Here is a 27569-nt window from a genome sequence, read left to right as displayed (position 1 = left end):
AAAGGTACTTGAAGTTATCAAAAGCAAACATTTTGTTGTTGAAGTTATTACTTTAATGGCCATTTTTTATTAAGGAGATCTACATAGGCATGTGTAATAGAAATTCTTCATTAGCTTAAGATCTGGCTGTCACAGAACATTTAAAGTGCTCATATCCTACTCTTTTTGCACCCAAACCCCAAGAGGTCCACATATGGAATTTGTGTAGTATGTGCACGATATCAGTTAGAGTGCTTGAAAACGCAGTCTATTATCTCTCACACTTCTTCTTATTCTTCTTCCACACTTTTCTGCAATTAATACAGCCCGAACCGCTTAGCGTACAGACTCAGTTCGAACTGCGTTTCGAAGGTCTCAGCGCTGTGACTTGTGCTATGTATTTTTGGAGTCGATCGGATTGGTAATTTTTAATAAAATTAAGTTTAAAAATGAAAAACCTCCCATAAGAATGAATGACGGAATGTTCAGAACTTCAAATTCTAACTGACATCGATGATGTCGCAGCGGGTCTCACAGACACAGCTGTCATGCAGGGAATCTGCTTAAACTTTTTAAAACTGCTTAAAATCCTTAAACTTTCACCTAGAAACTCCGTTTCAGTTTTAAATGGTAGAGAAACTTGTCCTTTCTGAAAGCTCAAAATAGCTCATTATTTTATCAATTACCTTTAGAGTTATGAGCATTTGTTGGCACTAGGCACAGAAAACTGTCCCATTCACTCCCATGTAAATTTCTCAAAATCAATTTTAAGATTTGTCATAACTCAGACATTTTCTTCTCAATACACACAACATTACACCAAAATAATCCTCAAGGGGTCTTATCTCACACCATCTATCTGGTTAAGCGATCGAGTAAACATTTCCCGAGTTATGACTGTTTGTTCAGAGGGTGCAAATCGGACTCAAACACTCTGCATAATAACAGAGTGACAGTTAATTTGAATGACTGCCCCCCCCAAACACATACATCTCTCCCTCTCACACACACGACACAAACTAACTAGAAGTCTGCATATAATGTACATAGGACAGAATATATAGTATCTATAGGTCTCAATTGTTAACTGATTCTCAAGCTCAAGCCATGCTACAAAGTTTCTTTGAAGTAAGACGTCAAGAGTGTTATATGTTGACTCTCTCTAGATAATCCAAGATGCAAATAAAACAAAATAACTAAGAACTTACAGGCAAGCGTGACAGACTGACAAGAGTGACACAGACAATTATTTTTATACAAATTATTTTGGGTTTATATTTATTTTTCATACTTGATTTTCTTTTGTTGAAACAATAATCAAAAAATTGAATAACAATTGCTAAATAGTGATAAAAGTAACCAAAATGCCATACACTGTATTGAGACAAAAATATTTCAATGCACACACAGACGAGAAAAAAAGGACCTAGAAAAGATGAAACAATTAACAAAACAGGCTACATTTAAATGAACTATAAAATACAAGTCAGGATAAAAAAATAACATTGATGTTTCAGCTGATATCTCTTTCTACACTTCAACATCCCACAATCGTCTTCAGACATTTGCACTGCTATCAACAATCAATCACTCTGTAAAACAAACAGATTGGGGAGATGTGATGTGGAAAAGCTTCATGATTGTATTATGAGAAAAAGGATTAACATTTAAGGTATGGCAGTGAAAAAGTGCTGCTTCTCCCAGTCTCGGGGCATGAAGGTCATACTCCCACATTCATCGCGCTTTAGTACAGTACTGCATCAATGAACAATTCCACCTGCAGTATCTAGGCATGTTCAAGTCAGTAAAAGCCATCCATCTGGTACTCTATACACCACTAGTCTCCATATTCATGCTAAGAGAGACAGACAATAAAGGAAGGGTGTGAGATAGATTAACCTGTTTTTCTGCACAGCTCTGTTGTTTATGTGTATAAGAGAAAGAGAGCAAAGAAAGAATAAAGGAACATCCATTCTGTTGAAGATCACAATGAGACATCTCCATTTGGGGAAAGTTATATAAATATATAAGATAGACACATTTAGGGGCGACACATAAAAAGTATTCAAGGTTAATAGGTCCATATATTCTACAATCACACGGAATGTGCGAGCTGTTTATACGGACAGTAAGGGCACATTTTTACGCAGAATCTTTCAGCAACCTGATTAAAACTTAAGGTGCACTAGTGCCGTTAATTCAACACATCATTCATTCACTAAGGCCTACAATAGTGGAGATGTCTCTGTGTGATACACATACCTACACATGGGTGTATCAGTGGATAAGAAATAGTAATAAACAGTCACTCTTACAAATAAAGGTGTCACAGTGGATTCTTTCAACAATGCGACAGAAGATCCATTTTTGGTTTAAAAAAACCTCACACAATGTAAAGTTTTTAGACAAATTTAAAGGTTCTCTCTATTATGTGGAGGTCCTTCAAACCTAAAAAAGGTTCCCATACATCTCATTTGCAAAATGTTTCTCTTAAGAACCATCTATTGAAAGTTTTTTTTTAGGTTGTTCTTCTGTGGCATGACTCAAGGAACCACATTCGGCACCGCTACTTTTAAGAGTGAGTTGACAGGACATAGATCATGCAAATTCATTGACATTTCACTCAAATTCAATGACATTTCCACTCAAAACCATCTTAAATCAGCTGTACACTGTTTTTTCACAGGGGCACATGGAAGTGCTGAGGTAAATCATCTGAATTTAGGATTTGAACATTGATAAAGCTGACACCGAACCATTACACTGTACTAATACAGGCATATGATGAGCTACAAGAATGTGGGACCAAAGAAGAGACACGTTAGAGATGAAGCATCTCCCTCTCCCTTTTTGATGGTCAATATGAATTCAAGTTTTTACATGTTTTTTTTTTCTTTTTGTCACACAGTGTGACTGCTGTCGCAAGATATGCTAAACTAATACTTGACTATTACAGAAAGTGTAATTAGTTTTTTCAAGAGCACCATTTAGGTAAACACTGTGGTAGACCAACATCCTTGAGCACACACATGGCTACTGCTTGGTTAAAAGACCTTGTGTGTTGGTCTTGTTTAGCTGTGTATCAGGATAGGAATACAGTACAAATGTATGGATGCTCCACAAAAAGTAACATAAGCACTGTTACTGTTAGCCGTGCTAAATCCTCAACTTTTGTCACAAGGATGGCGGATCATCCTACTCACATCCCTTTACCAACATGCTGTCTCTCCATAAACACACACAAACACATACACACATATACATGTACACATATTGTGGAAATAAAACTTGAACAAAGTCATACTGCAGGTAAATACATATGACAAGAATTATTACTAGCTAAACATTTCACAAAGTAAATATATGAAAAGAACACTCATATGCACTTTTACTGTCGTGCTAAGGTGTAATACCTAGCCAGTAGTAGGCTACTACTGAGCAGGTCATTTGGAAACACAATGATCAGCACATTACCTACAATCTAATAATTGTGCAATTATGGTGTGGCACATTATTGCTGGTGAAGTTCAGTTGATTACACTGTATGTGAGTCATTGATGCGAGTCAGTGACTTTATAGACTCTGAACACTGCCCCTTACTGATTGATTGCTGTCAATTGACCAAATCAATAATTCAAAAAAGCTTTACTTTATAGGAATGGTTCTCAAACTGGTTCTTAGGGCTCCCCAGACAGTCCACATTTTTGTGCTATTTGAGCTCCCAAAACAAAGAAGGAATGAAAATATGGACTGTCTGGGAGGACCAGTATGAGAAGCTTTTTATTATAATTAATATTACTACTGCAACATTCTGAATGGAGTCAGAAAACCATATCATATATGTTGGGGAAAAGAAACTGTTGCAGGCCATTTTGCATGGATAATATTCAGAGAAACAGCACTTTGGTTTTCGTACTTTTTCCTGAAATGTCTGATATCTGTTGTTACATGCCAAACCCAAGCAAAGCCTACAGAACTTGGGATTACCTTAAAAACATTGACAAGTTTATTATACTGAATATATTCTAAAGATTAAAAATCTAAAGATTTCGTTTGACATGGTTTCATCTATGTGCATGCAGCTTGCCTCAGATCTAGTTCCATTCAGAAAAGCCTGCAGTCTCATGCCCATGCTATGCATGCTGTTGGATCAGAGCAATTCTTTAAGACTGCATCTTAGAGTAGAAGATAGCATCTAGTTTGACTGTAAACAGGGGTCAGAGTGACCAGAGATGAAGCAGGTGTCTGTCATAGTTACTGGCAAACAAAACGTGACTGTCAGTTTCTCTTCTGTTGAGTTCTATTGAGTGTTCTCAGCATGGACGGGGTTTATCAGCTGTGTCAAATGTTATTGTTTCTTGCATCTCCTTAGCAAGAAGATTGGGAATAAACTTCAGCAAAATCAAAACATGAGGGCAGGACAGTGTTTTTGCGTGGAGCAGAGTTTCCTCTTGCTCCTTCTTCCCTCGTTCCTGAGGTGTTGACCTGGATGGATGTGTGTGGCCCATTTCTGCTTTACGGATGAGCTCATAGATAATCTGTGAGTGAGTAAGGGAGAAGAGCTGTGTGTCTTTGTGTGTTTTACAGTGTTTATCCAGCCCACTCGAGTATTTAGTGTGTAAACACGTCAGGGTGGCATTGTGACTTTAAACTACAGTTTAAAGTGTCTTTGCTGCTTTGGCTGTGCACGTGTTTGTCTATTTGCGTGTAAGTGTGGCTGAACACTGATTGCAGATGGATGAAGGGAAGAAGAGGGTGGAATTAGACTGCTTGTAACTTTCATTTTTCTCTGCATTCCTCCCTGCTTCGCCCTGGCTCTCTCTCTCTCTATGTCTCTCTGGCTCCTGCTGTCTTGTGCATGTTCAAACAAAGGCCTCTGAGTTGGTGCCGTTGTTGATCTGGACATAGATTTTGGGATCATCCTCGCGCTCCTGTTTCTGCCGGCGCAGCTGCTTGCCATAGCAGAGCAGGTAGAAGGGCAGGCAGAAGCCCAGCATGCTGACAACCAGCAAGCCAACATTAACCTGTACACAGAGAACAATCAAACACAAAGTATTTCAGTTTCCTGTTAATCCATTTTTGTTTAATGTAGACACATTGAAATCGATAGTGGTATAAATAGTTGTATGAAAAACACCAAAGGTCAAATAACATGTTTTGGTCATATTTAAAAGGAAAAATAAGTTATTTTTGTGTATCTTGTTTCTACAAATGTTAGGCACAGTTTCTATTAATTTGCTGAGTTTATTTTGGAAAGAAAAACATAAAATGTATTATGTGCCATATCTTTTGCACAGGCAAGATTTTGTGTTTTTTTCCAGTATGTTATATTCAGGAAAAAAAACAGTAGATGTATCTTCACTTAGAAAAAAATTAACAAAAAATCTAATTTCACCAGAGGAGCCCATACTTTCATATGTGACTTTATGTTGACACCCAATTCTGACTCTGTAATGGGCATTTACAGTGATGTTTGTTTGTTCACTGAAAAGTAATGCATTGGATTTACTTGATTTAAACATGTGCCATTTCAACATATGGTAAAATATATAAAGTCAACACAGTTGTCTCTTTTGGTTTACTTTCAGCACTTCCGCCAATATTTGTGTTGATATATTTTATTCATGTGGAAATCATGTACACAGCTGGATCATTGTAAAGGTTCATAGCGTGTTTGAATCCTCACCCAGAGAGGGTCTCCCTCTAATGGGCCCATCATGGCCATGAAGAGAGGCTGCTGCAGCAGAGCGAAGAGAGCGCTGATCAGAGACTGCATTCCTGTCAGACTGCCAAACTGAGAGGAAGGGTACCTTCAGAAGAGAGCAAACAAACAATTATAAGCAACATTCAAACAAACAAACAGACAAATGAATGCCTAAAACAAAGCTGGCACTTACACAGCAGCATACAAGCCACCCACAGCAGAATGGATAAAACCTCTCACGATGGTGTGCAACACGAAGGACAAAATCTGCAAGTGCAAGAGTAGTGTCTTCAGAATACAGAATTACACAATAACTCCCCCAGGTGCCTTGTGTGTTCCCTGTTTCCTAAAATACTTTATGTGATGAATAAATAATGATTAAGAAACATGGAGGTGTCTTGACATGAAATTGCAGTAACAGTATCATCCACAAGGGGGCACTGTCTCACTACACAGTTCCAACTGCAACAGCTGCAGTAACATGTGATCTTGCCTTGCCTTACAACACTTCCTTCCCTTTTGGGTTTTTAGTATGTTCTGTAGTCTACATGACACACAGAGTATATATACTGTCATTCTTTTACCTGGAGATGCAGGCTGGGCACCAGACAAGTGACCCCGAACCCCACCAGCAGCAGGTTGGTGAAGATGAAGGCCCGGGTGGCGTTGCTGATCTTCTGGATCTTCCTGTCGCGCTTCTTTGGCTGTGTGGGATCCCTGTGAAAAGAAAGACAAAACAGACTGTGGTTAACTGGACTCTACATGGTTTCACAACTCAGTACATGCCATACACTCTCAAAAAGTTCATTGGAGCGAATTCATAGAAGAGCGTCGTTTGGTTTAATAAACCATTTTTGTGGAGAACTTTTTAAAACACTCCACATAATGTAAAGGTTCCATACTAATTAAAAGGTTTTTCCTACAACCATATGTCCAAGCCAAGAACCGTTTAGAAACCTTAATTTTTAAACATCCGTGGGTGAAATAACCATGGCCTGATGTTGGAAATGCCACTCACTTGACTTGTTTCTCGTTCTCATCCTCACACTCTTTTAGTCTCCAGTCCATGATGTAACCGATTACTGGAGCAGTCAAGAGACACAGCAGCTGCAGCACTCCAAAGATAGAGGTGTATGTGTCCACTGAGCCACAGAAACAGCAAGAGACAAGAGTGAGAGTAAGCCAAAGGATATTACAGCTTTATTAAAACCACTCTGACATACACATAGGTGGATGGATGGATGAATTTGATGGGTGAGTTATGAATGTAATGCAAAGGCACCATCTCTAAGTCAGATGGGGATCTGTTAGCGCTTTCACATGACAAGGTGAATCAATGTCAAAGGGAGGAGGAGGTGTAGGACAGAAAATGAAGAATGCACATCTGATTTGGCCTGCAGTCTTACCCTGTTCCATCTTCTCCACTGAGAAGGCATCGAGAAGCATGAGAGCAGGCAGACAGAGCACAGGACATAGAGTGCAAAGAGTTAGCAAAGTGTGCCAGAAAGAGTAGGCAGAGTAGTAATACCTCCTCCAGCATTAACAATGCTTCAGAATAAGTGAAAGATCAGCTATGTGCCACAGGAAAGAGTTTGACGAGGAAGCAGACAAGCAGTCAGCTAACCTGTGTGCACTCATTAGTGCTTAGCTTGAAGACATTTTTGAGTAATAAATACACACCTGTGGTGAGGTCTCCATCAGAAAAGGAGTCCAGGATGCTGTTCATAGCTCCCATGTAAAAGATCAGCCGTAGCTGGGTGACACACATGGTGATGAGACTGAGCATGAAGATGGGGCTGAAGATACTGCGCATGAATGACTGGGCTGTAGAGAGAGTGAGGGAAAGAGATGAGAAAGACGAAAAAATAAATCACCATGAACAAGTGCTATCACTCTTTGAAAATGGTCCATTAACCTTAGCTTGACAAACACACCAGTAATTAGATACTGATATATAGATACTGATCATTTTAAAAGCATTCTTGTGCACATAAAAATGGGCATTCTTTTTTACATCTACAGTGAAAACAAGTAAAAACATGTGCATTGAGAAGCCTTTGCCATAGTGTTAAATAAACTGTCCCATAAACTGTTTGGGAAATAACTCTCTTATTATAGAACATTCACTACATCCCATGTGGCTGCCTGTGAAGGAGAGGGCCATTTCTTTAATACTACTGATGTATACTCAGTTAACTGCTTAAAGAAAATAGTTAAATATTGTCATGATAGAATTAATTCTAAAAATAATTGTAAGGATCAGAAGTAGCAATAAAATATCATTTCACTATATAAAAGAAGCACCATGACTTTACTGTTGAATGCACTGCAACAGATACAAATCCTTTCAAAACAGAATTCAAAGATTGCTTATTATTGATTTGTTTCATCAGAGTAAAGTTAAAGGCAACTAAACCATGAAGTATATTTTAATTCACATGTTTGTTTGTTCAGAATAATAGTTTGTGATAAAATAAACATCAGCTTTGTAAGTAAAAGCAAGTGACAGTAAGTAACCAGCACTGAGAGTCAATGTAGAAGAGTGGAATAAAACAGTAGAAGTTGCAGATTTTTGGTCAAGACATTAAAGGGTTAAACATCCTATTTGGCTGTCCTTGAATAGGTCTGCATTATTTCAGGTTCAGAAATCAACTGCCGTAACTGGAAAACTACTGTAGCTTGGTCATTTTGTGGGTGTTGAGAGATAGTCAGGAATGCTTTTTAATTACAAGGGACTCTAAATGGAAGATAATTCTGCAGGTGCTCTGCTGGCAAGGCAACAGCTACACACCCCCAATGTTCATTAGAGGCTGGAAGTTTTTAGCCAGTTAATAATCAGCCAGTCTTGGGGCTATAAACTCATGGTGTCTGGTGCTGAAAAGGCCTTTATGATGGTGACCACATATGTGGCCAGTGCTTATTGCCTAGTAGTTGAGGAATCTACCCAAACACACACACACACAAACACACATAGAGCTGTCTTGATGCTAAAGCCTACTGTAACTGACAAGAGGAGTGGAATCATGGGGGTTTGAGGGTATTAGCAGTATGAATAGATCAGCATCATGCCCTCCTTTCCAAAACCTCCCACAGTCCATAGACTGGGCTCCTGCTGAGTGGCTAAAGCAAATCAGGCTCTTTCCTCTAGCTTGGCCCACTGCTGTCTGCCCTTATCCCCATCTCCTGCCAGCTCTGGCCCCCAACAAATATGCATCTACTACACTGCTTCTAGGAACACGGTCTGAATCAATTGCATGGTCCGTTTGGCATAAAAGGGCCCAAAACTGGACCCCCACAGAGGTTTAAAGACCCTTAAACAGGGGCAACAGGACTGTGAGATTGTGCATTTGAGAGGTGTTTGGCCTAATTGTATGATACAGATCTAGGTTAGTGCAGGCAAAGTGCACCCAATTCCTTTGCATCTACAGCTTGAGACTGGTCTCCATAACCTCATCACACTGGACCCGAGACACTGGCTTTAAATCTGACTCTGCCTACCAAAAGGAATTCCATTAAACAAAACCATTCATTATCCCTATCTTCTTTCTTGCGTATTCCCTACTACGCTTTGGATCAGGATGCTAGGCCTAAGCAAAGAAGGGAAAGCCTTTGTAAATCACTTGGCTTGAGGCAGCTTGCTGGCAAAACTCCTGTTTCTCTCTTGTCTGTCTGGACTAATGTGAGCTTGAACAAAACTGCCTCTTGGTAGGATTGCATAAGTAGCATGAAGGTTGACTGGCAGTTGTGAAGGTATTTCCTAGTCATGAGGTCAAGGTAGACGTGGTCCTACAGTTGTGTCATAAGTTAGTTTACAGTCAGGGTTAGGATTTAGCAACTAACCCCTCAAGTTAAGGAGATATTCAGGAGATATATGAACAGACATGATACTTACACTCCTCTGCAGCCTTGCACTGCACCTCCAGATCAACAGTGGACAAGCAGAGTTTGTTGCCCTCCTGAGTGGCCAACACTTTGGGCTGGTTCTTCATGGAGTTCCCTACACTTAGTCTGCGGCCTACAGTGGTCACCTGCCTATAGAACTGCTTTCCAGTGATCTTGTGGTCAAAGCCTAGCCAGCTGAACTTGATCTTTACACTGAAGGAAACAACACAGACAGACAGTGACATTAAAGACTGATGAACTGACAAACTTGGTGAACTAGACTTGAGCTCGATAAATGGTCACATCCAAAAATCAATTTTCTGGCTTTGCAATTTACAGCCTATAATGACAAAACAGTCCTCTTGTGTGTTTAACAGATTGTTGGATGAAACAGGCTGAGTTGTCATGGAGAAGATTGATCGTGAAAATGTATTAAAACTAGACTATACTGAACTGCAAGCAGTCACTTACGTGTAGTCCATGTCCTCGGGTCCAGGGAAGGGCTCCAGAGGCCAGTTGAAGAAGCAGTTGATGAAGACAAGGCCAGCACAACCAGCCCAAACCAGCAGGATGGTGATGAAGGCCACACCAAGGTCATAGATCACCTGGAAGAACAATAGACATTCACCTTAACCTAAGCATCCATATGTAACCCTAAACATCTGTTATTTGCCCTAATAACTACATACATACATAGTAGTTTGACAGTAGTTACTGAATAATTCATTGTAGTTTCTGATTAATACATTTTAGGATTAACAACAGCATGCATATTGTTCGAGGGGTCAATACTTTCTGACAGATTATCTGAAACTTCAGTTGAAATATGACACTACTGTAGATGATCTTTACCTTAATGCCAGGGAAGGTGACAGCTGAAGACGCATAGGATCCGATCATGAGTGCAATGAAAGTGGAGCGAAGATCTCCAAACATGTTGGGAAGCTGAAAAACAAATGCAGAGAGCATCTAGTTTGGCTGTGCATTATGGACAATGTCTCAGACTTCTTCCATAGCATTCAAGTCAAACATTGGAGCACCATTTGCTCCAGACTCATTCAGCTATGGTGCAGCAAGCAGATTTTACAATGCATCTGCCATTAGACAGTGTATAGGACATAGTTTTATAGGACATTTCTACATTTGTATTTTTATTTATTTATATTTATTCATTAAGTGTTATGCTTGTGTAACAACACAATTTCCCTCTCTGATTAATAAAGCTGTTTGTCTGTCTTACTGTCTCTCTCTTTGTCTATCCATAGGACATACTATCCTCATTACAGCACAACAAAATTCACAAAAAAATCTAAACTTGATTTTTTTTTTACTTTAACAACAAGCAAAAAACAAAAACATGGTGTTTCGACATCACAAGCTTATTAGCCACAGAAGTAAATATTGCATCAGCATGACAAAAAAGGAGAGTGATATGCGGGTGGGGGGGCTTCTCTTTCAGATGTGATTGCATGATGAAAATATTTTTAGCACTGAGAGAGAGAGTGAGGGGAGGTTAGAAGGGCTTGTATGATAATATTTCTCTTCGGCAGGGAAAGCACTAGAGAACACTGCCTCTTCCAAAGTGTGGGCTTAGGATAAACAACTATCAAAAGGCTTACAGCTAGAGGTAAAGAAGGCATGAAAACTGTGTGGAACCATGAAAAGCAACAGGATATGTGACAAAAGAGTGCTACAAAAGGTGTTTGGCATTTTCCATGTGTAATGAAAAAAAGGAATGCATTGAATTAGTTTGATCTAAACGTGTACATCATTTCCACATGAATCAAACACATTATTTACAGCCACTTTACTCACATTCTTAAAAAACTAAGCTCTCATTGAGCCTTCATGACATAGAAGAACCACTTTTGCTTCCCTTAGGATCCTTTGAACAGATGGATCTTTAAAGAACCATGTTTAGTAAATAAAGTTTTAAAGTTTATAGAGGTTCCTCCACAAGTTGTATTCCAATTTTTTTTCCTAGAAAAATACATCTAAGAATGTACTTTCAGCATATCCCATCAAGACTCCATTTGATTTGTATGAAGTTAATTCAAACCATTTATTTTTTCAGAGTGCTTTAAGACGTTTATGACTTCCATGAATCGACCATATGGACAAACAGTTCATGGCACTCTTACATGCCAATTGTTCACAGTTCAGTTCAAGTTTTCCAAGAACCTAACCCTCCTACATGTTCTTTTGGCATCCCTCCTGTCCCCCCTCCTTCTCCTTCACACACATACACCCCGCAGGCAGGAATGAAGAGTCCCGCCTGGAGCCCATCCCAGACGTCATTCACTGCGTCCAATTAGAGGAAAGGTCGTCAGCTCTACGGAGAGCCAAAACATCCCAGATGACACTAACAATAACAGTCACACACAGTGGCCCAATGCAAAAAAATTGCCTTGGAGGCTAAAGGGCCAGTTTTTGGCCAGTGGGGTGTAGAGTGGACCCCAAGCTGGCAGCACACCATAGGCCCACATGAAGGACTTGGCAGGGTGGCAGGAAGGAGAGCGATTGCTATTCTTACACAAGGCTGCAGAAAGCTGAGTGAGCAGTAAACAGGATAGAACAAGTTCAAAGCACAGCACACCAGCACACTCATATGGAACATACAGAATAAAACGACTTTGTTTCGACACCACCAACACTTTCGTTATTCCTTATTCAGACGGCACACACTGTCACGTGAGGCAGCAGACAAAGAGACAGCATTGTGACAAACTTTCACCTACATTTCTTATTTGTCCTTTATGGTCTTAGAACACAACATTTAATATAATCATCCAACTGGGACAAACAGCATGACTTAATATCTTGGAGGTAAAAACAATCAGTGTTGTATATGGTCGTGGCACAGCACCAAACTACATTTTTGCAGTTTTTTATTTTTTATTTTTGCACCATTTGAAAATGCCAGCTGTCCTTAAGCATTTCAATACCAGTGGACAAAAAGAAATGGTCCAAAATTATTTATAAATAGACCTGTCATCAACATGAAGGTTTAGCTGATGATTAATTGCCATATAAATAATAGTGATTAACAATGTAATAGTCTTATTTGTTTATTCTATCCAACTATTAAAGTACAAACCTTAAGTGGCCAGACTGCCTGACACTTATCTTGAATGGACAGAGACAACTTATGATCAATTAAAAAAACATTACTCTCCGCTGCCCTCTAAAGGTGAGAGCCCCCCACTCCCCCTTTGCTGTACAGCTGAAGGAGTGTTTGACTCGGACCAACCAATGCACCCAATACACATTCTGTTTGTTGTAAAAGCTAATAACTTGGAAAAAACTGCAGTGACCTTAAATAATTGTGATCAGACGATTATGTAATAGTTGTGACACATCTACTAAATAATACAAAATAATTATAAAATCTTTAAGTTCAGAAAGTTTTCCTCTGTCAATAAAGTTACAGTTTCTAAGAGGCAAGTTTTTAATTACAAAGATGATATAGAGTATATAGATGTGTGTTCTTACTGTGCAGCAAAGCTGATTGACTCATGTCATTTATAGTTAAGAACAACTGAGCCATGGAATTGTCGTTACATGTTCACTTCACTGTTGAGGAGTCACTGACTGAGGCTTTTGGATAATGACTTTTATTAGGCTTTTGGCATAGTTAAAGACACACTAAGGTGTTCAACTTATAACTCTTAGTTATAAGAGTTATTTGAACAAAAAGATTGAACAGGAGAGCTGGGGTCTAAGTGATCAGAGAACAGAATGAGGAGAAATACCATGGCCTGTGCATCTCCCAAATGCAAGTGGGTTCATTTGAACTGGAGCCCAGATTAAACGTAGTATTGTTTGAGCTGGACTTTGTGTTCACTGGAAGCACATGTTTGCACTCAGGGACACTAGAGCTAATTTTGGACCTGACCCTGAAAAGCTTTTGTTCCTGAAAGCTTTTGTTTGTGATCAATGTCCATTTACAGTAAAGGCACAAGGTATAATAATTGATAATATATGATCATTTCCAGGGGAAGAAATACTAAATGTTCTAAAAGGAAATATAACCAAAAAACTTCTAAATGTAGAGCATAACATGATCTAATGTGCAGGTGGTAGAAAAGAAAGAAAACCAATGAATCTTACAAATAATGAAGAAGGACTGAAAATGGGGTTTGTAGCTTTGTACTAATTCAATTCAATGCTTGGTCACCCTCTCCATTCTGTACAGCAGAGTACAGAACTGCCAATTCCTCTCAGCCTGCTGCTTGAACAGGCAGCACTTTGCATTGAGGAACAGAGTGAGTCATAGACACAAAGCTGTAGAAAGGACAAAACTAAAGTGGCTAAAACTCAGACACTAGCTCCAGGCCTAGAAAGACAAAAAAGGGAAACGAAAAGGACAGAGAAATGAGTATGCAGCCATTAACCAAACACAAACCCATAGTAAACTGGTAAAAACTGGCCTGGTCCTGGCCTGGCAGCCCTGAGTCAGATTATGAAATGAGGTGAAATACAATGACATTAACAGTGTCCTTTAATGACAGTCTGCTGTTGCAGTTCTTCTGATAGGACAGCTAAGTGCCCACTTCGTCTTCATTAAGGAGATTCAGCAGACAAAGCAAAGTTTGTCAGAAAAACAGCAATGTGCAGCTGTCTGGCACCATGGTCCCAGTATGATAGAGTAAATCACCATGACCTTCAGATCAGTGCCAGTCAGACCACAACAGGCATGATAGAACAACCTGTCCTGTTTACAGGGTGTACTGGCTGTGTCTGTGTCTGTTTCTATCTGGAGCTATTATTACTCATCCAATATCTAACTCCATCTGCCCCCTCAACACTCTTGCTCTCTGTCTCTCTCTCTTGATTTCTCACTGAACATAGCTAAACCTGTTTTGCTAAAATCTTCACATGATCCAACAAGACTAAAAACAGTTACAAATCATTTCAAGGCACTGCAGCACTACAAAACTGATATCTACGCAAGTGAAAACATCTTGATGTGAGCAATATGTCTACTATAAGATTGTTCAACCTATGTCTAGGCATTTTCCTTATTTTAAACAATTTTCTCAAGAGAAATTATCTGGGAGACCTGGCAGATAATATTATACAGTCATGTTATTTCACTTTATATAAGAAAAATATGTGTAGAAAGAGGTTGAATAATCTCATAACAGTCTTACAACTCACACATGACAAGAAATCTTATTTTATTGTAGTTATTGTATACAATTAAGATGCTTTCACTAGCCAAGATATTTTTTGTCCTGCAACTGAGAGGGGGGGGGGGTTGGGGGGGGAGGGAAGGGAGGGGACTGTCTGGCTATTAGAGAAAGACAGCTGAGTCACAGTCCTGAGAACAAGCCCAGGGTGTGAGGTGATCTGTGGAAGGAATCTCTCTCATCTCTCAGCCATCCTTTACTGCTTGCTATTCTCACTAGTTTACTGCAGTTATTGGCTCATATGTAGTGTTCAGTGTGCAGAGGGAGATAGAGAGAAAAGGAAAGAGAGAGAAATGCTAGAGAGAAAAGGGCAGGCAGCCAACTAATAAAGAGAGCAAGAGGCAAGAAAAGTGGTGAGGAAAAAAAAGAACAGATGGACGAGTAAAGGACAACAAAAACAGAATGTAGTTTTTTCTTGACAATATTAGATGCTTTCTTCCTTAGAATGAAACAAGCTATTTTTGTTACTGTGCTTTACATTAAGACTGACATATGTAACTGAGCTCTCTTCATATTGCCTGGCCTGTATTGTGCTTAGTTAAAAAAAATCAGACCAGACTGAAAAATGCATTCATTTTAACAAAACAATGAAATATTCATTTTTTATTATAATATGTGGCATTAAAGCATGTGCTTTGGGTTATTGTGCACAGCTTTGAGTCAGAACCAGTTTCTCAACATTAGCAATCAAAACTGCTTACTCATCAAAAAAATTTGCATTAACTGTAACTACTCATTATGGAAAGTCCAGGTTTTCCAGTTCAACTTGGAAATAAAACACTTGCAAAACAAACAAATTAAGCACAAAAAACCTACAAGTGACAAAGTCCAACAAAGTAGGACAAAAAAGTTCCTTTAGTACTTCTAACCTCACACCTCTGATCAGCTGTGTTAAACACACAGTTATTCAAACAGCTGGGGAGAGTTCACTAGAGCACAGCAGCTGGAACAGCTGAAACAAACCGTTCCTTTATGTGGAGTGCCCTCATGCACATTTTCACACACATACAAACATGGTTTTCCATTTCTCAGTATCTTTCTCCTTCCAGTTACACATGCACGTGCAGACAGAGCACACAAACAGACATGTTGGCACAAGCTGAGGCTTGTTGAAGAGACAGAGCAAAGAGAATAAAATCAACAATATAGGCAGAAAAACTGGTTGTGGCCTAAGGCTCTCATGTTTTATGTTAACTCTGCTGTGTGTGTTTATGTGTGTACCAGGGCTGCAAAATATATGGGTTTTATTCATTATCGCAAAAAATTGGCCTGTGTTATGCAAATAAGTCCTCTAACCACCACTCTCAGCATAAAGCGTTCTTTGACCTGTAACTATAACAGAAACCTGGTGCGAGACAGTTTTCTCAAAGTTCTTTGAAGATTCATATACAAGAGACTGTCCATCATCGAGAAGAACCATTTTACTGGACAAAGCCATTTACACATTTAAATGGCTATTTAAGTTGTTGTGGTTCTATATATAACCTCTTCCTCCCTTTTCAAAGGGTGAACCATAACTCACAACCCATCCCAGATGGTACTTGTTGAGTTTCTGTGGGTATTTTAATACAACAAATGTGAATTGTTTTGGTAATATAATAATAAATAATGCAGCATGGTCTTTATGTGAGTCCTCAGTGGTTAATAGTTTACTATTGACCTGAAACTTCAACCTAAATATATTAGGTTGAATAGAACTTTGCCAGCGTTTTATAATACTGGTCCAGCCTAACAACAAGTGCTACAAACGGACATGCTTTGGGGGAGTATGTATATGTCAGTAGTACTTTTTTATGTGTTGCTAAGCAGTAGAATGTTAACATGATATTTTGTTCATATAGTGCATCCCTGCTATGTATCAGAATATACATAACTGATATTATTTATTATTTATATATACTATTGGCACTCAGTTCACAGATACCTGTTAATTAAATTTAGCTAACCTGCTATGTGAGTACCAATGTCCAGTATGTGAAGTGACAGTTGATGCTATAGTGTATCGCTATAGAATTGTATGAAGTGATTTTCACTGGTTGTCTAGATACACAAGCTAAAGAAGACAATAAAGCCCATCTTGTTGTCTGATTATTTGTGAGATAAATATTTCACAGTTAAATCTTATATCAGATGATAGTTTCATAGCAGTTGCCTAATAATTAAGAGCCATATAGAAAAATATGTCTTAAGAAGATAAAGTGAATAATGAGGCTGCTTACTGTATACTCTGTGCATGTCATTCTCAGACCACAGAACTGTGTGAACAGTAAATAGACTCATGTTTGTCATATTGCTAAGGAGCACAACTGCAGAGTGCTCTACCCAACCAAACATTAATACATCATGATGCAGTGTCTTTTTCTGGCTCCTGGTTGGAGCCAAGTGCTGCTGCAGTGTGCAAACAGAGAGGCACATGGCAGACATGTGAGACTGCAGTTTGGCCTGCGTACAGCTGACTAAGCTGGACATCCATAGGCCCAAATCAGTAAAAGCGAGTCTAAGACAAAGACCTGCACTTACCGTAAGTGATGTGAAGGTCATGCACATCCCCCCAAAGCCGTTCAACGCCAGGGCGAAGAAGATCAAGACAGAGAGATCTGCAGATGTCACAAAAACATGGTCTTAAATGAAACAGCCAAAATATAACAGGCTGAGTTGATGGTATTGTGAAAAATTACGGTTTCTGTGCGTACTTCTAGGATCTTTGGCTCCATAGGCAATTAGGATACAGGAGAGAGCGAAGGAGGCACTGCAACAGAGATTTCACATTAAAAGAGACATTACATTTCAAGTCAAGTTCTTTATTATCCTATGTGCAAAGCAGTTATCTAATCATGTATAAAACAATTCTTAATAATTTGTGGGGTTTCTAATAAGGAGTCTTGAATTGCAGTCCTGGAAGCCAGAACCAAGTATGCTGTTACTCACCTGCCCAGCAGGCGGAGTTTGCGTGGGCCGTATTTGTCCATGACAATTCCCAGAGGCAGGGTGATGGCACTGAGGAGGAAGGAACCAATGGTGAAGGCCAGATTTAGCATCTCGTCCTGCTCTTTACAGATGGGCCAGCCATTCATTTGCAGAAACTCCTCTTCCTTAGCTGTTGGACTCACTATTGTTCCATTGGACGCCTCTGACATGTTCTGGACCGTACTGTTACCTAAGTGGTCAGAATACATTGGACACATGAGAAGGTGCTTTGGGAATCATAATAATAGTAATTTTAATGGGCAGTACAATCCAGTATCCAAACATTATATTTGACTGTTATAAAAATTGCTACAATAATCATTTACTAAGTTGAACCTGCTCCCCAAAACATTTCTTATTTACATTACGAGCCATAATAACAAAAGTTTAAAATTCTACACTGTAACAGTATCTAATATCTTTTAAAAGAACCTACAGCTTGGGTGTATTAGGTATAGCATGAACCTGGTGGTTCATATTACACTTATGGGTGTAAGCATTTCCATATAGATATCACTAGTTAGCAGCTGACATGGACAACTTCCAGCTATATTCTAAGCAAATACTTCAGAGGAGCCCAAGTTAGAACCATCTAGGCTGTGTAAGAGGAAACATGTTTGGAAAAGCGGGCCTACCATCTCTCTCTCTCTCTCTCTTTCTCACTCTCTGTATATGTGCTCTAGGACTCTCGTGAGCAGATGGCCAGGAAACAGGCAGAAAGGTCAGACAAAGAGTTCACAGCCTCATACAGTGAACAAGTAGCAGGAATAGCAGAGCTGTCTGCCTCAACCCTGCTGAACTCTGACTCTCCAAAATAAAGAGTCACCTTACCACTTCAGCTCACTTACACCCCCCCCCTTATTTTTATTCGCTTCACTCCCCCACAGTGCTGTTTTGACCAATGGATAATCATTTTTTTTGACTCAGAAACAAGTCCTTCTTGATCATTTATTCCAGAAGGCTGTTTATCTGCCTTCTTTGCAACACAGAATCCACTCAAATCCACTAGAAAAAAACATTCTGGAATATCTGTTGTGAAGTGTGAGCTGAGGAGGGTGCCCTGTTTATGCAATATGTGGGCGAGCGTTATGATTATGAGCCTGTAGAGGACAAAATGTCTTTGTGTTTTTTGGAATGAAGGAATTTTTCTCGAATGTTAATGACAACAGTCATGCTTGTGGAGCAGGACTGATCTGCTGCAGAGCAAATGGATCAGATACATCAGCCAGTTACTAGAAAACAAACAACAGTTGGGCCTCTGTGGCTTTTGCTGAGTAGTGAAGGAGCACCGAGCTGCACTGAGTCAATAAAGGGAAATGGTCTGTGTAGCTTGAGGGCACCCACACCCAAGCAGGGTCTTTATCGCTTCACTTAACACACTGATACCAAACACTGTTCACTTTGACGCTGACACTGTTACTTTCAATGTTATTGGTTACACTTGATGACGTGACTGTTCTGGGCCTTGCTTTAGATTACTAATTTGGTTCTTGGTTTGGATATTTTGGATGTTTTAGAAAAATGGTGAAGTGGGATAGAACCTTTACATTGTGTGGAAGGTTCTTTAAACTTTAAAAAAGTTCTTCACACTTTTTTGAGAACCATGCACTGAATAGTTTCAAATGGTATTTTTTGACACATGTTTCTAGGAAATACCTTTCGTTTGTGTAAAGACTACATTATGTGGAGGTCCTTCAAACTTTAATAAGGTTTCTTAAATAATCATTCATTAAAAGGCTCTTTCAGGACCCAATCACAGTACAATATTGTTAAGGAGCCCTTGACATTTTTACTTTCTAGAGTGCTTTATTCCTGTTCATTTACTCACACATGACTGTGCAAGTCTTTGTTCTAGTCATATTTTTGCTGTGGATATAATGAAAACTCGTGCATAGAGACCACAGGACGTGTGACAAGCAGAGGAACCACAGTAGATTTTGCCTGTCACAAACTTGGATTAACCTTGAGACAGCTGAGTCAGAACAGACACTTCAGCTGATGTATAGAAATCACTTTGCTAGCACACTGACAGAAAGATTCTGTCACTGTATTGTCATGTGCTGGTTGAAGTAAACTAAGCTGCTGATAAGGGAAGATGGAAGTATTCAGTCAGGGAAACATGTGAGATAGAGGAAGATAATAGTGATGAGCTAATCACAAATCTGTGATACACTTACACCCAGCTTCTGGTCATGTGACATTTGAAGCACTGTGTCCAGAATCACTGATGCAGTCACTTAGATTGCACACTGCCCATACTAACTTTCAGCCTTGGGTTTTTATCCTACACTCTTAACCATGAAGGTTCCTAAATGCTTCTTGGCTTTGATTTGAGGGGCCACTGGGGCTTAAATCCTTTCTTGCCTAGGCTAACACAATACCAATAAGAGTCCTAGGGCAAGACTCTTAATCTTACATCTGTAACATGATTAAATTGTAAGTCACTCTCCATAAGAACATACAAAGATAATACACAGTTCTCAGAAAAAACTTCCTTTAAAATTTTTCTTAACACTCATTCTTTTGGGAACCAAAAGTGGTTCTTCTATGTCATTGCTCCAGAGAACCCTTTTTGAAGAGTGTTCTGAAAGACAGCTTTTGCAAACTATTTAAATCATTGTTATTTCTGACTATTCAAAGATTCATATTTGTTTGTATATGAAGTAGAAGAATGGAATTAAATAGAATTAAAGTGTTTGATATGTGGCTTCAAACTTCACACAAGCTCACTACCCACCAACTCTCACCCAGCAGATAAGTGGGACGATTGTAGACTGCCATGCCTTCATTTAGCTTGGCACCACTGTGTCACATTGAGCTAAATGACACATGTAGCCAGTTAGTGAGGCAAGTGCCAGCTAAAAGACTGCTGTAGCGTTTCCTCACAAGGACATGTGGAAGTGTTTTAGAGGCCTTCTGACATGACTTTGGGATGTGACCAGATTCTAACACATGGGTAAGCAGAATGCAGTACACAGAAAAACAGCTTCACCTCTCAGAATGGAGCAACCACAATCCAGTGTCAGAGGAATTCATCAATCAAAGAGGATTATGAAACATCACAAGCAAAAACAGAACAGCTGCACAATGGAAAGTACACAGAAAAAAGCTGATGCATTGAATTTACTGGATTAGATATCTGTATGAATAAAATATGTTACAACAAGACAGTTTTGTTAGTTAGTTATGCCAAGATGCATTTAGCAACCTTCATTTTGTATTTGTGAATGTAAAATGTATTGTTTCCGCATTAATAAAAAACAGTATAACAACACATGTTGATGCACTATATTAGAATCAAGTGATTTTAATGCATAAGTTTTTTCAGTGCAGCAAAGAATAAAGTAAATGTAAAGGTAGAATGTTGAGTAAAAATCTGTGAATTTGTCTTCATAAACAATGTGTGTAAGAAGGATTATATTAGAATGTTTATATGCCTTGTGATGATTTCTAACTCTGTGCCCCTCACTAGTGATAAACACAGTCGTGCACCATGTGCCTGTTTTACTGAGAACTGGAGGAGCAGCTTTACATAAGCTTCTTCCTTTAGAGGGCATAGTCCCTCACAAGAATTGCAGAACATGGAGACAGTTCATCTAAGGAGGAATATAAAGAAGAGTGAAAACAAATAAATCATAGATGGCCTACATATCTGCTGACAGAGTCACAGAGTGTATCCAGTTCTTTTTAGGAAGGTCACATGTAGTTTTGCTTCTTCTGTCTGTCCTAACAAACCATTGCTAGAAGTGTGTGCTGGGACAACACTGAGCCTACCTCAGCTATTGAGGGGCAGCAAGAACCTAATGCAACCAGAAGCCACAGAGAGTTCAGATACAAAAATAAAGAAATAAAAAAACTGAATTTCAGTTATTACCATTAGGATAATATAGATGTGGATTTCAATATAGACAGTCTTATTTATTGAAAGTGTAATTTAAATTTATGAAATGTGCACATTTGTTTCAAAGTATTTTGTAGTGAATTCAATGATTTAAATTCAATTAAATTCACATTTGAAAGCAAAAAGGTTTCATTATTTACACATTAATTTCTCTCTGAAAGTCCAAATGTTGTTCTAATTTTCCTTTGGAATTTAATTTTTTAATTTAAATATTGTAAAAAAAAAAAGTTTTTTTTAAACAAAGTCCATTTTATTTACTGCAAATGTAATCTAGATTTACGAAATATGAATATTTATTTTAAAATATTTTGGATTGAATTGAATGATTTAAATGTTCACATTTTATTCTTTTTTTTTTGTTTAAAACAGTTTAATTTAAAAGAAATTAATTTGTCTTATTATTTCCCATTTGTTCTCCTTTTCCTTTGGGATTTATTTCATCTCTTTTTTACATCCATACTAGTGTGTCGAGGTGTGTAAACATACTACTCGCATACGTGCCCTGATCATAAAACTGGGCATGACTGAGTCAACATCAGCTTCCCATTTTGATCTACAGGTGCTATCTTCTACATCAGCACACTGCTCCAGTCTTTTGTGTCTCTTTGTATTTCATTATAGATCAAAAACATTGGGACAAATATATGTAGCTGCAGAGAGCCCTTTCTCTGACTCAGCACTGCACTGCTTAACAGTCTGATCTCTACTAAGTTGTTTTCTCTCCAGATTAACTTTGTGGGACTGAAAACAACATCATGCTGAGGCCTCGCTCAGCCTAAACACCCTGATCCACAGCCAGCCTGTAGGTGCAGCAACTACTAATGAAAACTCAAAAAAGGAAGCAAATTATAAGCAGTTGGATGCAGCAAAGCCTCCTGAGTTCAAGTCTAGGGTATCTGACCAATGCCTGAGATTGCTGAGAATAATGAGATTGCTTTTTTTATGTGGTGCTAGTATTACATTATATTGCATTCACTCAAGCAGGGATTAATCAGTGATGTGATTACTGCAGCTAACAATGCTAACTGCTCAACTCTGGAGATAACAAGGTGCAGCCGTTTGAAAAAGACTGGGAGCTGCGGGTGGGATTGTGCTATTAAGGTGAATCAACATCTTTGTCAGGGCATCTATGGGGAAGTACATTCCAAGACACATTTGCAATTGAATTTAGTCTGCCAAACATTTTCCTGTAAAAAGCTGAATTAATCAGGATAGACTGATGAAAACAAAAAACACTTAATAAGTGAGCACACTCAGCACAGCTGTACAGCCTCCTCGGTTCACCTCAGGTAAAGCTGCCCACAAGACTTAAAGTTTATAGTGGGTTTCCTTCCTGTCAGATCCTCATTTAGTCTGATTAATAAGCACTTTCCACATAAATCCTCTATTAAGTGTTTTAAGTCATGTGGTTGTATTCTCATGTTTCACCTTAATGACTTATCTTACCTGATTCTTTGCAGAGGTAGGAATAGAAGCCCTCTGATTTGAGCATTATGAGCAGCGAGCCCCATCCCAGCAGCACAGCAGAGAAAAGCAAGTTTTCTATCACTGCTGTCACTGCCATCCACCAGCGGCGAGAAAAGGCTGTGGCCAGCGAGGGAGCCATGATGTTGGAAACTGTGACAGTTGACTGGTGAATACAGAGCTAGTCTTCAAAGCTTCGGTGGTTAAACCTGTAAAACCCAATATGAAGTTAAGGCCTTACAAAATCATTTATTATTGGCTTATCATCTTCATACACTTCAGAATGTCTGATGCATTATGCGCCAAATTGTCCAAATTGGGTATTAAAATCATCAAGTGCTGGGATGTTGCTGCTAGTTTTAAAATGCAACTATAAACTTTTTTCAGTAATTATTTTCACATCCCTATTCTTCACATTTTAATGCCCTGTACCTCTTTACTGTTATTTTTGCCATATACTTTTTGTTTATACTGTTTCACTATTTTACATATACACATATACATATTAGAAATAAAGGTACTGTGCAGGTACATATTTAGTTCAGCAAGGTACAAACCGATGTAAATGTACTCTCAAAGGTACAACAGTGGTTTTAATGTTAAATTAGTTTACCCCAGGTAAAAAGTATGTATTTAGACTTTTCTTAACCTAATGTTTTAAAACAGAGCAATAAAATAAAATGCCTTAGTTTAGGAATAGCCCTAACTTAGAAAATATCATTACAATTGATTATGGTACATTAAGTTCCCTGATTAAAGCTGTGAGGGTTCCACCCCAGCGTCAGAAAAGTTATTATTATTTTTAGTATCATTATTATTGTTATTAAAACATAGTAGAACCATGTGTGGGGGAACACATGGGCATGCTTAATTCGTTTTTACGCATGAAACCCAGTGGTTTGGAGCGCTTTGTGTGACTTAACCTACTTCTTTGTTCCACTTCTGTACAAAAACAGCTCATAAACAAAAAAACAGCTGAGCTCTCCAACGCGTGCTGCCCGTTAGCCCCGCCCATCGGGCCGCCCATTGCCCCGCCCACGCAACAACTGATTGGTCGACTCTTTTTTACGCTGCGCTCCCATTGGTTAGACCGTAAACGGCTACCAACAACTCCACGTGAAACCAAGATCCAGCCGGTTCGAACCAGTGCGGCGCGAGACCACAGCGGCCTCCTTTGTGCACCGAAACTAGCTGAGAGAAAAAAAAAACAATACCGTATTAACAGCTGGATTTTGATGTCATTTTTTTGGTTGAAAAAACCCAAACAAACAAAATATGTGTGTTTACAGTTTGGAACGCCTTCCCGAATGTTAGCCTAAATTACTCACGTTGTATTTGAACACACTTCCCGCAGAGGGGAGAAAACTCTAATCAGCTGTGATTACGGTCGCGACGAACCTAATACTATGCGGTATCCTGCGGGAAACGAGCAGCCTTAAAACTGGTCTGAACTGGCCAGAGTAATGAGCAGCGCCTCCGCCTGTAACCCCCCCCCACTCTCTCACAGACTCATCTCCCCCATATGCAGCCGCGGAGATGCAACACACACTCTGTACTTCCTAGTTGAGATAAGCACCCGGCCATTGCTTTGTGTGAATGTCATCGTCGTTTAGACGCAGCGTTCAGGAAGGCGCGCCTTCACCGGAGTGTGTTGATGGACAGGCTGTCATGATGGGACTTTCATCCGATATGACTGTTTATCCCTGCTTCTGTGAGCTGCTGAGGGAGCCCAGACTGTACGAGCTTGACCTAAACGAAGCTGAAGTCAGCCTCCTACTCGAATTTTCCCGTTCCACCTTAAATGGTGCAGCAGAAACGGGTAATTCGATCAAGAAACTGGCGAATAGGAAGATAACTTCAGCCCCGTTTGTCTAAAATGATTTATTTCTCATGGTTCAAGTGTATTGATGGCTCAAATGTACCAAGAACGATCATGTTCAAATGCCATATCCAAGCATTAAAGCTACCCTCACTATAATTTATGCTCTCGAGCTTGTTTTCAGCATCTCTCTAAGCTGTGTCCAGGTTAACTGTACCAACGAACAAAGTTGCAGCACGGGGTTCATATGGGGATCTGACATAAACAGTGTCCTCCCCAAAGCTGCCACTGAAGCGGCGAGGCTCGCAGCTCTGTTCAGCGAGATGCCCAAAGGAGCATACAAGGTTTATAATCTGCTACATCACAATCTGCAGTTAATTTTCACCTCTGACGTCAAAGCACTACACAGAAATAAACTGTTATATGTGATGTCATCGTGTATAAGGAGCCACATAGACTCTTTAACTGGCTAACTTACTGCAGAGCATCCCTATAATGAACAAAAAGTCTTACCTGTTTATCAACGTCCTCCAGACTTCTTTTTTGACACGACAGCGCGTTTGTTGCAGAAAAAGGGTTAATCTTCTCCTATTATTATTATTTGGTTTCTTTGTGCGGATATATTTCCGAACATCTCAGATTCCTGTTTTTATATTTGCACCCGGTCGCTTCACAAACAAGTCAACTTGGCCATTGGCTGGTTCCTGAGCTAGAGACGAACACAAGCCAATCAGGACGCGCTGATAATGAATATGTAACGAAACATCATATTTTGTTCCCTGTGCTTTTCGTGAAGCAAGTTTCCCGTGAAACAGCTGTTTACTGCGATCTCAGCCGTCTGCTATTGTGGCACATGTTACAGTTCGACGGTAAAGTCAGGTCGTCCCAGGCTGTTTTCATCCCACTTATCAGCTATCAACTATCAAAAATAAGTGGGATGAAAACAGCCTGAATGGCAGCTGGATGGCTTCCCTTCATTAGATATACTTTAACTGTCATTTAATGATGAATGAAATTGTATATAACCTCATCACCACCAGTTCACCAATAAACACTACAGCTCAAGGGGAAATCCTCACTACCATGAATATATTAACATAAATATACTTCCAGTTGCCCTATAGCTCCAAGATCGCGGCAAGCCTATTTATGATGATGAAACATAAAAGACTATGGTAATACTGCAACCACTAAAGAAAGATTATATCTAACAGCTCTGTACCAAGGAGAACTCTGGAGAAACAAAGGAGCAAAGACTTTACAGCAAAACAACTCACACCACACAGTCGGCCTCTGGTGGTGTGAGAGAGTAATTACACAGTATTTACAAGTTAATATTCTGCTCGTGTTCTGCACTTGAGTGAAATTAATTAGCACAGCAGTTTAATTTTACAGTAGAAGAAATTTGGTTAGATGTTTTGATAAAAACAGATAATTGCACAGGAATTCAAGCAAATGGCAAGAAAAAAAAGAAAGAAAAACCTCCTGGCCTTTGAAATTTGTAATGAATTCCCACAAAATGCTTTCATGGACTGATGAGTAAAAAAACTGTAATTGGGATTTCATAAGAAACAGAAAATGCAACCAATGTCTAAGAATGAATTTTAGAAAAGTGGATATTTACTGAAAAACTGAAAACAAGTCTCTGGAAGCTGTAATAAAGGTACAGGGCAGACAAACTAAATACTGAAAGTTTTCATATTATATTTTTGTTAAAGATATATTTTCTCCTTTTTTTCCCTGATGCTGAAAAGTGAATAGCTTGTATTTAATGGCTTTGAGTGGAAATTGAACACTGATGGTTTGCACAATCCAGAACAGTGGTTTAGCACATACATCACTTTTATTCACTTTTTACATCGAATGCAGCTGATTATGGGACTACAAGTTTAACAGTAAAGTCAATAGGAAACTAATGACTGTGCCTTATGGAAAAGATTCATAGAAGTACTACATAATTTGTATATGGCTCCTATGAGGACCTTGTAGTAAATTCATGCAGTTAAAATAGTTTATTACAGGGCACTACACAAGTATTATAGTTTACTATAAGACAGTACTAAAAACACATTATATGGAGGTGAAATTATTATAGATTATTGTAGAAGTATTAGGCAGCACAATAGAAATATTATAGATTCCGGATGTTATAGTGAGCAATGAACTAAGTCAAAGTGACTTAGTTATAGTGAGCTATGAACCAAAACTGCTAGACAATAGAATCCAGTAATGCGTATAGTAAAGAGTACCAAGAAGCGGTGCCCACAACAAACATCCATCCTATTTGTATCAGTGGGCAGACTGAGAGTCTATTAGCTTTAGGGAGTTCATCTTATCAGCTCTTCCAACTACTAAAATCAAACCCACATGGCACAGCCTTCCTCTGGAAAGTACAGCACAGTTCTGGAGCTGCAGCCATGCAGAAGATTTCTTTTTCATAAGCAAAACAAAACTAAGCTAACACCAGATCTGTGAGATTGTAGCTTTGGAATGCACCAAAGCTCAAATGAGGTGAGAATTCAGATCAAAAAGGTTAAGGAACTGTGTAGTATCACAACGTTTTATTATTTATTTATTTATTCTTGGCTGGGCATTACATTCTTTTATTAAGTGTTTTAATGTATTACTTCTTAAATTTTGATAAGGTGATGAGATGGTAAG

The 27569-nt window shown here is 39.0% G+C and overlaps 1 protein-coding gene across 2 annotated transcripts; it reads right to left on the bottom strand.

Annotated features, from left to right (window-relative positions):
* Positions 1–1240: 1240 nt before the first annotated feature.
* On the bottom strand, positions 1241–25566 carry slc43a2a (solute carrier family 43 member 2a). Of its 2 annotated transcripts, XM_017696853.2 has the most exons (15): positions 25422–25566; positions 23072–23298; positions 17686–17914; positions 17451–17506; positions 17278–17354; positions 10418–10510; positions 10037–10170; positions 9576–9778; positions 7364–7507; positions 7090–7107; positions 6702–6825; positions 6268–6400; positions 5877–5950; positions 5666–5789; positions 1241–5003 (listed from the first exon to the last, which is right to left on the bottom strand). In XM_017696853.2, the coding sequence occupies exons 2-15, from the start codon at positions 23229–23231 to the stop codon at positions 4842–4844; spliced, it is 1731 nt and encodes a 576-aa protein (XP_017552342.1). In that variant the 5' UTR covers positions 23232–23298; positions 25422–25566; the 3' UTR covers positions 1241–4841. The 2 variants fall into 2 exon arrangements, with proteins under 2 accessions (XP_017552342.1, XP_017552343.1); XM_017696854.2 differs by lacking the exon at positions 7090–7107.
* Positions 25567–27569: the final 2003 nt, after the last annotated feature.

Source organism: Pygocentrus nattereri, chromosome 17 (assembly GCF_015220715.1).
Source record: "Pygocentrus nattereri isolate fPygNat1 chromosome 17, fPygNat1.pri, whole genome shotgun sequence".
Classification (NCBI taxonomy): domain Eukaryota; kingdom Metazoa; phylum Chordata; class Actinopteri; order Characiformes; family Serrasalmidae; genus Pygocentrus; species Pygocentrus nattereri.
This window is presented reverse-complemented; position numbering and strand designations above follow the sequence as displayed.